This window comes from Myxine glutinosa, chromosome 3, assembly GCF_964187855.1.
Source record: "Myxine glutinosa chromosome 3, kmMyxGlut1.1, whole genome shotgun sequence".
Taxonomy (NCBI): domain Eukaryota; kingdom Metazoa; phylum Chordata; class Myxini; order Myxiniformes; family Myxinidae; genus Myxine; species Myxine glutinosa.
Window position 1 is genome coordinate 187,265,731 of NC_136263.1, and position 12,930 is coordinate 187,278,660.

General features: G+C 48.6%; 1 protein-coding gene across 3 annotated transcripts in view; it reads left to right on the forward strand.

Moving 5' to 3' along the window:
* Positions 1-1,126: 1,126 nt before the first annotated feature.
* Positions 1,127-12,930, forward strand: part of CAMSAP1 (calmodulin regulated spectrin associated protein 1) — an 86,807-nt gene continuing 75,003 nt past the window's right edge. For all 3 annotated transcript variants that reach the window (XM_068109683.2, XM_078774868.1, XM_068109684.2), the window contains exons 1-2: positions 1,127-1,448; positions 4,343-4,551. In XM_068109683.2, the coding sequence (XP_067965784.2) occupies positions 4,377-4,551 (175 nt within the window). In that variant the 5' untranslated portion in view covers positions 1,127-1,448; positions 4,343-4,376. The remainder of the gene's footprint in view (positions 1,449-4,342; positions 4,552-12,930) is intronic.

Consider the following 12,930-nt stretch of genomic DNA (forward strand, 5'->3'; position numbering starts at 1 on the left):
GATTGCGGTGGACCGCCTCAAGCCGGCGCACGTGGACGTCGACCAACCACCACGGGTGGCCCTTCCGCCGCGGCGAGGCCGCCCCCCGTCCATGGTGCCCCCCACTCGACCGCCCACCACCACACCGGACCCCCCCCCCCCCACGACCCGCCAGGGGTCGCTTCGGCCGGGTCATCAGGACCCCCCTCAAATTGACCCTGCCGGTGCAAGTCGATTCTGGGGGGACATGTGTAGCGGCTACCGCTGGGTTTTCACAATCGCCTTGCACCTATCAAGGACGCGGAGCGATCACCATGCCGGGCTCGTCCAGGACGCCCAGGTAGGCCCGCGCTCAACTTGCCAGGCCTCGGTCGAGACGCCCGGGCATGCCCAGGCTCGCCCTCAACTTGCCAGGCCGCAGCCAGGACGCTCGGCCACGCCCCCTCTCACCTTTCCTGGGCAAACGCTCCTGGATAATGTGTGTATATATAATGCTGCCCGATAAACGGGCTTTTCAGAGTACCTGAGTGTTTTGTTTGAATAAAGCAACTCGGACGAATTCCAGCTTTTTGTCGCGTCCATTCTTCCGATCGACGTGGGAGCCCGAGCTCCTTCAATACCATATATCGGTGGACTCACAAAAATTAGTTACACTGAGTGTGTGTTCCGTTACCAAGTTTCTTATAGATCGCTCGCCAAGTGGCTTAAGCACTCTGGCAAGCACTCCATTAAAAAAAAAACTTGAAGCTGAACGGCTGGCTTGGCAAGCGCTAGCAAGCCGCTTAGTATCTGAACACATATGCTTCGTATAATTTTTGCTCTCGGTGGCGTAACGGTTGGAACCATAGATATCTATGGTTGGAACGTCTGTTCCGAGTCCGAGGATGTCGGTGGTTCGAACCCGATTGTGACCCGTAAACAATTTTAAAATGGTACGTACTGCTTCTTTGCTTGACGCTCAGCATTTAAAAAGGATAGAATACGGACAAAAATCATGAAGTTGGTTACAACATAACGGCGCAGGTTTCGATGGCTTCCCACAGCGTCGAAGATCCTTGTAAGGAAACTCGTATAATGACGTCATGAAAGGATCCACAGGGGGGCGACAAACAGTCGTTGCGCATGCGCAGTAAACGGCTGTCTTGGCGTCTGCAGGGGCGCCTCAATTGCTTTTTGCACTCAGTTTTTGTACATAAGGGTTTAATTTATCATTTTTGTTTACACCGTGAAGACAATTTCACCTCATCGAGGATAATTTATATTTCCGATAACCAACGACAATTGCACGTGCTTTTTGTTTTTGACATTTCAGCTCTTATTGGACGGTATTGATATTATTATTGTCATTCTCATTCGCTGTGTTCGTGGAAATTGGCGGCCTTGTCGGGCGTCGCGGCTCTCCTGTCCTTCCGGTCGTGAGTGGACCCTTGTGTGTGGACTCCGAGGGGCCTTGCAATGCTTTGAAAAAGGTGAGGCCACGCCACGGCTTGTGGGCCGGTGTGGGGTTCGCTCGGGCCTAAGGGTTGTGGGTCGTGCTCTCGTACCAGGTAGACCCATCGACCGGTCTTGGTCTTAGACGACGTCATTGTGGGGTGAGGTTGCTGCGATTCCTCGCGGCCTTCGGCAGAATTATTCGTTCGTCTTCGGTGCAGAAGTCTTGATTTCGGACTCGAAAACCGCTCCTTTTAAACCAATCGTGTGAATTGTTTGAACGTTTTGTGTTTCCTATTGTCAGGCAACTTGTCCATATTTGTATATAACGGTTGTTTTCCCAAGAAAGATGTACAGAGTGGTGTATTTTTTTCTTATCCCCATTTTTACGTCTGCCTACCCCGACCGATTTCACACCGGTCTCTCTTTCCTACACCTACATAGTACATCTAACCCGATCCGACTGTACACGCTACCCCCCCCCCACACACTACCCCCCACCCACACGCTACCCCCCACACGCTACCCCCCCACATGCTACCCCATACATGCTACCCCCCACACGCTACCCCCCACACGCTACCCCCGTACTCTACCCCCCTCCCCACACGCTACCCCCCCTCCACATGCTAACCCCAACCCCACTACACACTTACCCCCCCCCACAGTATCCACCCCACAGTACCCCCCCCCCACATTACCCCCCCCATATTACCCCCCCCCCCACACATTATCCCCCCCCCCCCACAGTATCCTCCCCCCCACAGTATCCTCCCCCCCACAGTATCCTCCCCCCCACAGTATCCTCCCCCCCACAGTATCCTCCCCCCCACAGTATCCTCCCCCCCACAGTATCCTCCCCCCCCACAGTATCCTCCCCCCCCACAGTATCCTCCCCCCCCACAGTATCCTTCCCCCCACAGTATCCTCCCCCCCACAGTATCCTCCCCCCCACAGTATCCTCCCCCCCACAGTATCCCCCCCCCACAGTATATCCCCACCCCCACAGTATATCCCCCCCCCACAGTATATCCCCCCCCCCCACAGTATATCCCCCCCACAGTATATCCCCCCCACAGTATATCCCCCCCACAGTATATCCCCCCCACAGTATATCCCCCCCACAGTATCCTCCCCCCCACAGTATCCCCCCCCCACAGTATCCCCCCCCCCACAGTATCCTCCCCCCCACAGTATCCTCCCCCCCACAGTATCCTCCCCCCCACAGTATCCCCCCCCCACAGTATCCCCCCCCCACAGTATCCCCCCCCCACAGTATCCCCCCCCCCACAGTATATCCCCCCCACAGTATATCCCCCCCACAGTATATCCCCCCCACAGTATACAGTATATCCCCCCCACAGTATACCCCCCCCCACAGTATACCCCCTCCCCCCACAGTATACCCCCCCCCCACAGTATACCCCCCCCCACAGTATACCCCCTCACACAGTATACCCCCCCACAGTGTCCCCCCCCACAGTGTCCCCCCCCCCACAGTATACCCCCCCCCCACAGTATACCCCCCCCCCCCACAGTATACCCCCCCACAGTATACCCCCCCCCCAGTATACCCCCCCCCCCCCACAGTATACCCCCCAACCCCCCACAGTATACCCCCTCCCCCCCCACAGTATACCCCCATACAGTATACCCTCCCCCACAATATACCCTCCCCCACAGTATATCCCTTCCCCCCACAGTATATCCCTTCCCCCACAGTATATCCCTTCCCCCCACAGTATGTCCCTTCCCCCACAGTATGTCCCTTCCCCCACAGTATATCCCTTCCCCCACAGTATATCCCCTCCCCCACACACTATCCCCTCCCCTACCCCACACAATCCCCTCCCCTACCCCGTACAATCCCCCCCCTCCCCCACAGTATCCCCTCCCCCACAGTATCCCTTCCCCCACAGTATCCCCTGCCACAGTATCCCCCCAAACCCCACAGTGTCCCCCCCCCACAGTATCCCCACCTCCCCACAGTATCCCCTTCCCCCCCACCCACAGTATCACCCCCCCCCCCGCCACAGTATCACCTCCCCCCCCCCACAGTATCACCCCCCCCCCACCCCACAGCATCTCCCCTTACACACCACCCCCCCCCCCCCAACACTATACCCCCCACCCCCCAACACTATACCTCCCCCCCCCCCCCCAACACTATACCCCCCCAGCACGCGGCCCACACCCGACCTTACCTTTCACCCTACCACACACCCTACCTTTCCCCACCCACACACTCTACCTTTCCCCCGCCCACACACCCTACCTTTCCCCCGCCCACACACCCTACCTTTCCCCGCCCACACACCCTACGTTTCCCCGCCCACACACCCTACGTTTCCCCCGCCCACACACCCTACGTTTCCCCCGCCCACACACCCTACGTTTCCCCCGCCCTCACACCCTACCTTTCCCCCGCCCTCACACCCTACCTTTCCCCCGCCCTCGCACCCTACCTTTCCCCCGCCCACGCACCCTACCTTTCCCCCGCCCACACACCCTACCTTTAGTGGTCTCGTGGTATGACTGTTACTTTGGGTGCAAGATGTCCCAGGTTCGAATCCCGGCCAAGCCAATTGAAAATTTTTGGCCTTGTTCTTCAAAAAGTGGGACACCACGGACACCAAGACTGAACACTTAATTGTCCCCTCCAGGAACCATAATAATTCTCTTTCCCATCTCCTTAGTTTTACTCTCCCATTTTATGTTCTTCTGTTTGTATTTATCTCTTTATTTCTGCAGCCTTCTCTTTCCTGATCTGTATATTCTTTTTCTTCATTGAGATGGATTGGATTCATCTGGGAGTGTGACGCCTTGAATTCTGTCACCTGCACAGTTGTTTATGAAAGGCTTCTTTTTGACCTTTACACCTGTTCTTTGATCTTCCTCTTTAATATCCGTCCATCTCTTTTTTTCGGTTTAGCACCAAATGGCAGAGACGGCGTCAAACTGACGAGATGTGGGAGCTGGAGCGGGCCGGGGAATTTCAGCACGTCACGGATCCTGGGTCAGGCGGAGATGTTGGTACGGATTCTGATGTCCCCGAGATAGTACTTCCAGAACTCTATGACTCCTCTCGTGCGAAAGTGGCTGCAAGTCTGGCCTGGCTTTTTGGCAAGTTCTACGGTTCTGGTAAGAACATTCCCTCTGCCTTACCTTATAAACACCGCACTTTATGCCTTCCTTTTCCTTCTACTTCATGTCATGTGAGTTCTATGAAGTAGTTTCTGACTGGGGAGGAAGTACAATGTTTGTTGCATATCTAGACTTTCAGAAGGCATTTTATATTATCAAAGGGGGGGGGGGGGCGCTAAGCGCCCCTTCCTATATATATATAAGGAATCGTTTCTCTGTATGCATATTTAACATGGGGACTGAAAATACGTTTCTTGACTTCGACCGGACGAAGTTGGCTGCAAATTTCAGAAGTAAATGCTTTGTACGTTGAGGCAATATGTTCCAAATTTCAGAAGTAAATGCTTTGTACGTTGAGGCAATATGTTCCAAATTTCAGAAGTAAATGCTTTGTACGTTGAGGCAATATGTTCCAAATTTCAGAAGTAAAAGCTTTATACGTTGAGGTAATATGTTCCAAATTTCAGAAGTAAATGCTTTGTACGTTGAGGCAATATGTTCCAAATTTCAGAAGTAAAAGCTTTATACGTTGAGGTAATATGTTCCAAATTTCAGAAGTAAATGCTTTATACGTTGACGCAATATGTTCCAAATTTCAGAAGTAAAAGCTTTATACGTTGAGGCAGTATGTTCCAAATTTCAGAAGTAAAAGCTTTATACGTTGACGCAATATCTATCTATAATTCCACTAATCTCTGTGTGTGTGTTTGTATGTATGTTTGTATGTTTGTATGTTTGTATGTTTGTATGCGACCGCTGTTTCTCGACAACTACCGGTCCGATATACTTGAAACTTGCCAGGTATATTGCTGGGGACCCGAGGATGTGCCTTTTCAAGGTTTGAAATTAATCGGACAAGTAGTTACCGAGTTATGGCGATTTAGCCGTTCGCCGTTCGCTTTGGCGTTGCGAATGGACCAAACCATTTCATGTAAATAGAGGGGGGGGGGTTCTGTGGTCGTTGCGAATGGACCAAACCATTTCATGTAAATAGAGGGGGGGATTGTCACCGTACTCGCAAGCCGTTCGCCGTTCGCTTTGGCGTTGCGAATGGACCAAACCATTTCATGAACCAAACCATTTCATGTAAATAGAGGGGGGGGGGATTGTCACCGTACTCGCACCCACGTACCCACGTACCCACGTACGGGCATTGCACCCACGTACGGGCATGCCCTAGTGTTCCAAATTAGAAGTAAAAGCTTTATACGTTGAGGTAATATGTTCCAAATTTCAGAAGTAAAAGCTTTATACGTTGAGGTAATATGTTCCAAATTTCAGAAGTAAATGCTTTATACGTTGACGCAATATGTTCCAAATTTCAGAAGTAAAAGCTTTATACGTTGAGGTAATATGTCCAAATTTCAGAAGTAAAAGCTTTATACGTTGAGGTAATATGTTCCAAATTTCAGAAGTAAAAGCTTTATACGTTGAGGTAATATGTTCCAAATTTCAGAAGTAAATGCTTTATACGTTGAGGTAATATGTTCCAAATTTCAGAAGTAAATGCTTTATACGTTGAGGTAATATGTTCCAAATTTCAGAAGTAAAAGCTTTATACGTTGAGGCAATATGTTCCAAATTTCAGAAGTAAAAGCTTTATATGTTGAGGCAATATATTCCAAATTTCAGAAGTAAAAGCTTTATATGTTGAGGCAATATGTTCCAAATTTCAGAAGTAAATGCTTTATACGTTGAGGTAATATGGCCCAAATTTCAGAAGTAAATGCTTTGTACATTGAGGTAATATGTTCCAAATTTCAGAAGCAAATGCTTTATACGTTGAGGTAATATGTTCCAAATTTCAGAAGTAAAAGCTTTATACGTTGAGGTAATATGTTCCAAATTTCAGAAGTAAAAGCTTTATACGTTGAGGCAATATGTTCCAAATTTCAGAAGTAAAAGCTTTGTACGTTGAGGTAATATGTCCAAATTTCAGAAGTAAATGCTTTGTACATTGAGGTAATATGTTCCAAATTTTCAGAAGTAAATGCTTTGTACGTTGAGGTAATATGTTCCAAATTTCAGAAGTAAATGCTTTGTACGTTGAGGTAATATGTTCTAAAGTTCAGCAACGTCAGTTTATGCATTCTTGAGTTATATTTAGAAAACCCTCAATCACGTTGGTGCCCGTCAGTCCGTCCGCCCAAAATGTGTTGGAGCGCATATCTCAAGGGCTATACATTGAAACTAGCTGAAACTTGGAATATACATCGGCCAATAGGTCTAGTTAATGGGTTTCGAAACAAATTCCACCTAAGTGCCATAGTTTTTGCTTTAAAATTAAATATATATATATATATACTGTAAATATATACACACTTTGACGCTTAAAAATATTATTACACAAATCTAAGGTGCTAGCTCAATGGCCCAATGGATAAAGCATCAGACTCCCAAGCTGGGGATTGTGCGTTCAAATCCTGTCGGGGTTTTTAAAAAATTCCCCCTTACTTTTTCAAGTCTTTTATATCGTTTTGAATAAAGTCTTGTACGATGAACAAATGCATTTTGTTAGTATTTAAAATGTATCTTGTGAAAAATGATGTATTTACGCACCTTTACATTAACTTTTCTGGAGCATTACTTGGTTCCTCCTCAGAACACAAGGGTAGTTCAGCATGCACATGAGATTTTTTTGAATGCCCTTATTTTGTATTGTTTGGCATTTTCTATAAGCTATGGAATGTCCCTTCTTTTCGATACTTTGCCACATGGCACATACCATTATATAAAGGGGCCTTTTCTATGCCCCTGGCATTATTTTGCCCAAGAATATCAAATGGTTATGGTTTTGTGGAGTACCTGGTAGAGTAGCTATTTGGATTGAAAACTGGATTTATGATAGGAAGCAAAGCTGACAGGATGGTCGAGAGGAACGCACCCTCTCCTCTAAGCTGTCAAGCCTGGGTTCGAACCCCGACCCAGCTATAAAACTGTCAGTTCGGTGTTTCACAGGCAGGGTGATTCACCAGTGTGTGTGACGTCCCTCGGATGGACGTTAAACTGGGAGTCCCGCCTGCCAGCATGGGTTGGTGGATGTTAGATCCCATGGTGTCCTTTGCAAAGAGTTGGCGCGTATCGCCGGCACCATGGCCAAATTCCTGCCCTAACTAGGCGAATGTCAGACCTGGCCAGCTAGTTCGTGAAGACTCGAGCCAAGCTTCCCCCGGCTGACCCCACAAGGTGGGGGAATAATGGCCGTTAAAGAAGAAGAACATTGGAAGCAAAGAATGGCTGTGAATGGAATATTGTCGTGCTGGAAAGTTATAAGTAGTGGGGTACCTCAGAGAGCAGGACTAGGACTGATATTATTTATATGGAGTAAAGGTACCCAGCGTTTGCCGGGCAATGCAGAGTTTCTCATCCCACCCAATCCCCTGCCTCTTCCCACCCACTTCCCCTCCCTCCGAACTCCAACTCCAACTCTTCCCCTCCCTCCTTCTCCCACCCCACCACTTCTGGACTCCTTTGCCTCCCTCCCACCACCACCCCAGACCCTCCCTACATCCTCCCACCTCCTCCAACCCACCCTGCGTGCTCCTCTCCCTCTGGAATGACGGGAATACTAATAGAGATGGAGGGAGTGAGTGAGAGGGGGAGTGAGTGAGAGGGGGAGTGAGTGAGAGGGGGAGTGAGTGAGAGGGGGAGTGAGTGAGAGGGGGAGTGAGTGAGAGGGGGAGTGAGTGAGAGGGGTAGTGAGTGAGAGGGGGAGTGAGTGAGAGGGGGAGTGAGTGAGAGGGGGAGTGAGTGAGAGGGGGAGTGAGTGAGAGGGGGAGTGAGTGAGAGGGGGAGTGAGTGAGAGGGGGAGTGAGTGAGAGGGGGAGTGAGTGAGAGGGGGAGTGAGTGAGAGGGGGGAGTGAGTGAGAGGGGGAGTGAGTGAGAGGGGGAGTGAGTGAGAGGGGGAGTGAGTGGGAGAGGAGGATTCAGTTGGGGTCCAGAGAGAGGGAGGAGGGGAGAGACAGGAAAGGGAGAGGGGGAATTAGAAGTCATTTTGTGGCCATCGAGCATGGCATACCAAACCTGTTTCCATTGTGTATGAAGTGTAATGTGTCCATTTTTGAATCGAACTGTCTCTCTCTGTGCCAAAAAGGGAGATTATATTGTGTAATGATTTATTTTAATTCTTCCAACGCGTTAGAATAAGCATATAATCAGACAGGATTGATTTAACCTTAAAACATATCGCAGAAACGTGGGCGAATGAAGTGTAATGCGCTGATCAAGGTTTAAACTGATGAGTGCCTAATTCGAAGTGTACAGAGCGAGTGAGCAGAAGAAAACATTGGTAGTGACGGAATGCAGAAATTTAAAAGAAGTGGAAGAAGGAAAGTGAAAGAGAGATGGGCACACCATTTAAGCTGGATGTGCACACCATCAGCAAAGTAGATGATTAGAAAACACTAGCTGGAAGCCCGTGGTAAAATACCACAACAAAAAAAGGACGACTTTTATTCTTGCCCTGATTGAAAGAGCTCAAAAAAAATCACTTCTTAACAACAAAGATATCGCAGCACATCCTCTGTTCATATTGGTACCTCAGTTCATTTCACGCAATTAAAGTGTTGATGTTTGGTTCATATTGGATTACAGAATTTCCCTACCTGGGGAGGGGACCCCCTCCCAGGCTCTTTATCCCTTCCCAAACTCTCATCCACCCTCCCCAGACCCCCATAGCCCCCCCCCCCCCACACCTCCAGCCCCCCACTCCCCTTTGCCGCTCTCCTCCCTCGCATCGCTGGTCCCTTTAATTCTCCCGCATTTTGTTCTCTCCGTGTTGACAACTATGCAAATGGTTTAATCGGGACAGTGTCTGCCGGATAGCACCCCACATCCGGCGCTGTGCTTACTCGGGCTCAAACCACCATTTGTGTGTTGCGAGGGAAGTGCCAGGACGTCACATAGCCGGCTCAAAAGTTCCCCATTGCCTGGTGGTGCCTGCCTCAGCAACTTGCTGTGTACACATCGTTAAAAAAGTAAATAATAAGGTTCTTTCACAGTTCAGTCGTGAGATTCCCCGAATTACTCGGACAAAGACCTTATAATCACTAATGACGGGTTTTCTGGTGTGGTCCATGTCGAATTTCTAAAGAGAAAATAGTTGGAAACCGCCGGCTGCCTCTATCGCTCCAAAATATTAACCTGCGGAATGTTTGAAGCAAAAACATGTTCACTGCTTATAATTGTACTAGCAGAAGTACCCGGCATTGCCGGGTGGGGGAGGGGAGGGGGAGGGGGAAGGGGAGGGGAGGGGAACGGGGGGAGAGCGAGCCCCTTGGTAAAGCGAGCGATTTTTTTTTTTCATAGCGTCATAGCGTCATAGCGTTCATAGCGTTTCATAGCGTCATAGCGATTTTTTTTTTCATAGCGTCATAACGTTCATAGCGTTTCATAGCATAGCGATTTTTTTTGTTCATAGCGTTTCATAGCGTCATATTGTTCATAGCGTTCGTAGCGTCATAGCGATTTTTTTTTTCATAGCGTTCATAGCGTCATAGCGTTCATAGCGTCATCACGTGATCGCTATGAGCGAATCAGCGCCCACCTGCTCTGATTCCGTTGATTCCGTGCGCTGAAATGCGCTGAGGTAAATATGAATAAAAAATATGGATCGTCAAATATTTTGAGTTCGGCCATGTTTGTCCCAGGCTCAATGGCCATGTCTATGCCAAATATCAAGCACGTAAGCATCTCCGTTTAAGAGTCTATCCGTAACATTCACACACACACACACACACACACACACACACACACACACACACACACACACACACACACACACACACACACACACACACACACACACACACACACACACACACATATATATATACACACACACACACACACACACACACACACACAAACGGTGTTTTATATATATAGATAATAAAGCGATCGTGGTAGTTATAAAGCTTGGATAGCTTCCAAATGCACTTTTATACCAGATGCCTCCCTGAAGTCTGAGGTCCACACTGTTACAAAGGCCCATGACAGGATCGTTACAAAGCTTGGCATTCTTCATAAAAGTGTTTTATAACTGACGATTTTAAATGCAGCAGAACGTTGAGTGACATGGTCCAACTGCCATTCCGCCGTCTAATGCACGGCGTTACATCTGCTTTATGTTCACCAAATTGAGGCAGTATTGTAATTTTTCTGTAGTTTTGCATTAATTTGAAGAAACCTTTACTTGATAATTATAAATTTCCCCTCTAAGTATGGATTAATTTGAAGCAACTTTGACATAATTTATTGTCTCCGATGATCATTTCCATGTTTTGGGGGGTAGACGGGTGTGGAACAGACAGACAGACAACATAAGCCTATTAAATACACTGTATAGAGTATTGTGAAATTCCAAAATCATCATGTCTTAACAGCAAATATATTGTGGTGAAGGAGCTGCGCTCCAACGCGAGTCGAAAGAATTGACGTGACCAAAGACGGAATTCGTCCGAGTTGCTTTATTGAAACAAAACAGCTCAGGTATTCTGACAAGCCCGTTTATCGGGCAGCAATATATATACACATTTATGCCGGGGCGTTTGCCCGGGAAAACCGAGACCGGGCATGCCCGGGTGTCAAGGGCGAGTCCTGGAAAGGCGAGTCTGGACATGCCCGGGCGTCCTGGACGCGGCCTGGCAAGTCGAGGCTGGGCGTGCCCGAGCGCTCTGGGCGAGCCCTGGAAAGGCGAGAGCGGGCATGCCCGGACGCTCTGGGCGAGCCCTGGAAAGGCGAGTCTGGACATGCCCGGGCGTCCTGGACGCGGCCTGGCAAGTCGAGGCTGGGCGTGCCCGGGCGCTCTGGGCGAGCCCTGGAAAGGCGAGAGCGGGCATGCCCGGGAAAGACGAGACCGGGCGTGCCCGGGAGGTTCGGGCGTGCCCGGGAACAGCGAGTTTGGGCATGCCCAGGAGAGGCGCGTCTGGGCCCGTCCGGACGAGCCCGGCGTGGCGATCGCGCCCTGGCCACGTCCTGGCAGGTGCAAGGCGATTGTGCACATTCAGCGGGAACCGCTACAGTGGCATATTTCTTGACAGCAAATATTTTTTTGAAAAAAAATTGGGAGCATTCAAAGCAGCGGTCTGTTATCTTATACACCACCCAGGTTCAATATTTGGTCCGAATGAAAAAATTGTAATTTCCCAGTTGGTTTGGATGAATTTGAAGCAAATTTTCCTTCATAATTTTTTTCTCTCCAGGGAGCGTTTCTATGTTTCAGGGTGGGACAGACAGACAGACAGACAGCATTCACCTATTATATATAGATAAAATAAGATAACAATTGTGAATGAAAAAATAGAAAGGGCTTGAGAAGATTGAGTGATTGAGTGCTCTGCTCAAAGGTAGGTCTTTGGCTGCCTGGCAACGGTGATGCTGGGTGGTTTGCCATTGCCTTCCCAACATTTAGCCAGGGCAGGAATTTGTAATTTATTCAGGATGCCGGTAATAGCCTACTCTTGGCAAAGGACACCGCTAGATCTTTAACATCCACCAACTAATGATAGTAGATGGGACACCCGGCTTAATGTTCCCCTGAGGGACAGCACACACACTGATTGATGAATCACCTTGCCTGTGAAGACCCGGCATGAAAGTATATATGTGTATGTGGCTCTTGCACTTTATCAGTTTCCCTGAATCCAAGATGACAATTAGATGATTTTTTTTTTAGTTCATTGTTCTGTTAATGCAATATACTCTATATCCAAAAAGTAAATTTAGTGGTAGGGAGAGAAAAAGAAAATATGAGCAGATAAATGCAACAAGTAAACAAGAAAGAGCAATTAGAGAGTGCAGACCCTTGCCTGGACATGTTTGTTTGGTGTATTTTGTGGGGTGTTTATTAGCTGCTGTGTTTGTGTGGTTTATCTTGACGATGCAGATTTATGTTCAATCCAATATGACTGCCAAAACACGTGGCCACTGACGTCATTCATTTAATTATCCCATATCATTTTTGTGGAGGCTTGTGGGTCCGCTTCCGGTCCCTCGAGCGACGGGGCTTGCTTCGATCTCTTCACGGCATCAAAGTTTGAGTGTTTTCCCGTTCGTTTCTTTGTCAAATTTCCGCTGCGTATTTTGTTGTGTATGTGCTATTGTGTGTTTCTATTTGGTTTTGGTTTTGTAGTTGTTGCAAATTTGTGTGTAATTAGTCGTTTCTTTGTTCGCGCCTCGTGCGGCCTGGTGTCTCGTGCGGCGTCCTCGTCTCGACTTGTGCCCCGCCCCCTATATCTCGTTTGTTCTTTCACCTCTGCTCCTGCTTTCTCAAATCCACGTTCTCACTTAGAGACTTTTCCCAGATTGTTTTCATGGTTTTGTTTAAATATCTATTTAAATATGTTTAAACCGCAGCCGTGATCCCCCTCCACCCCC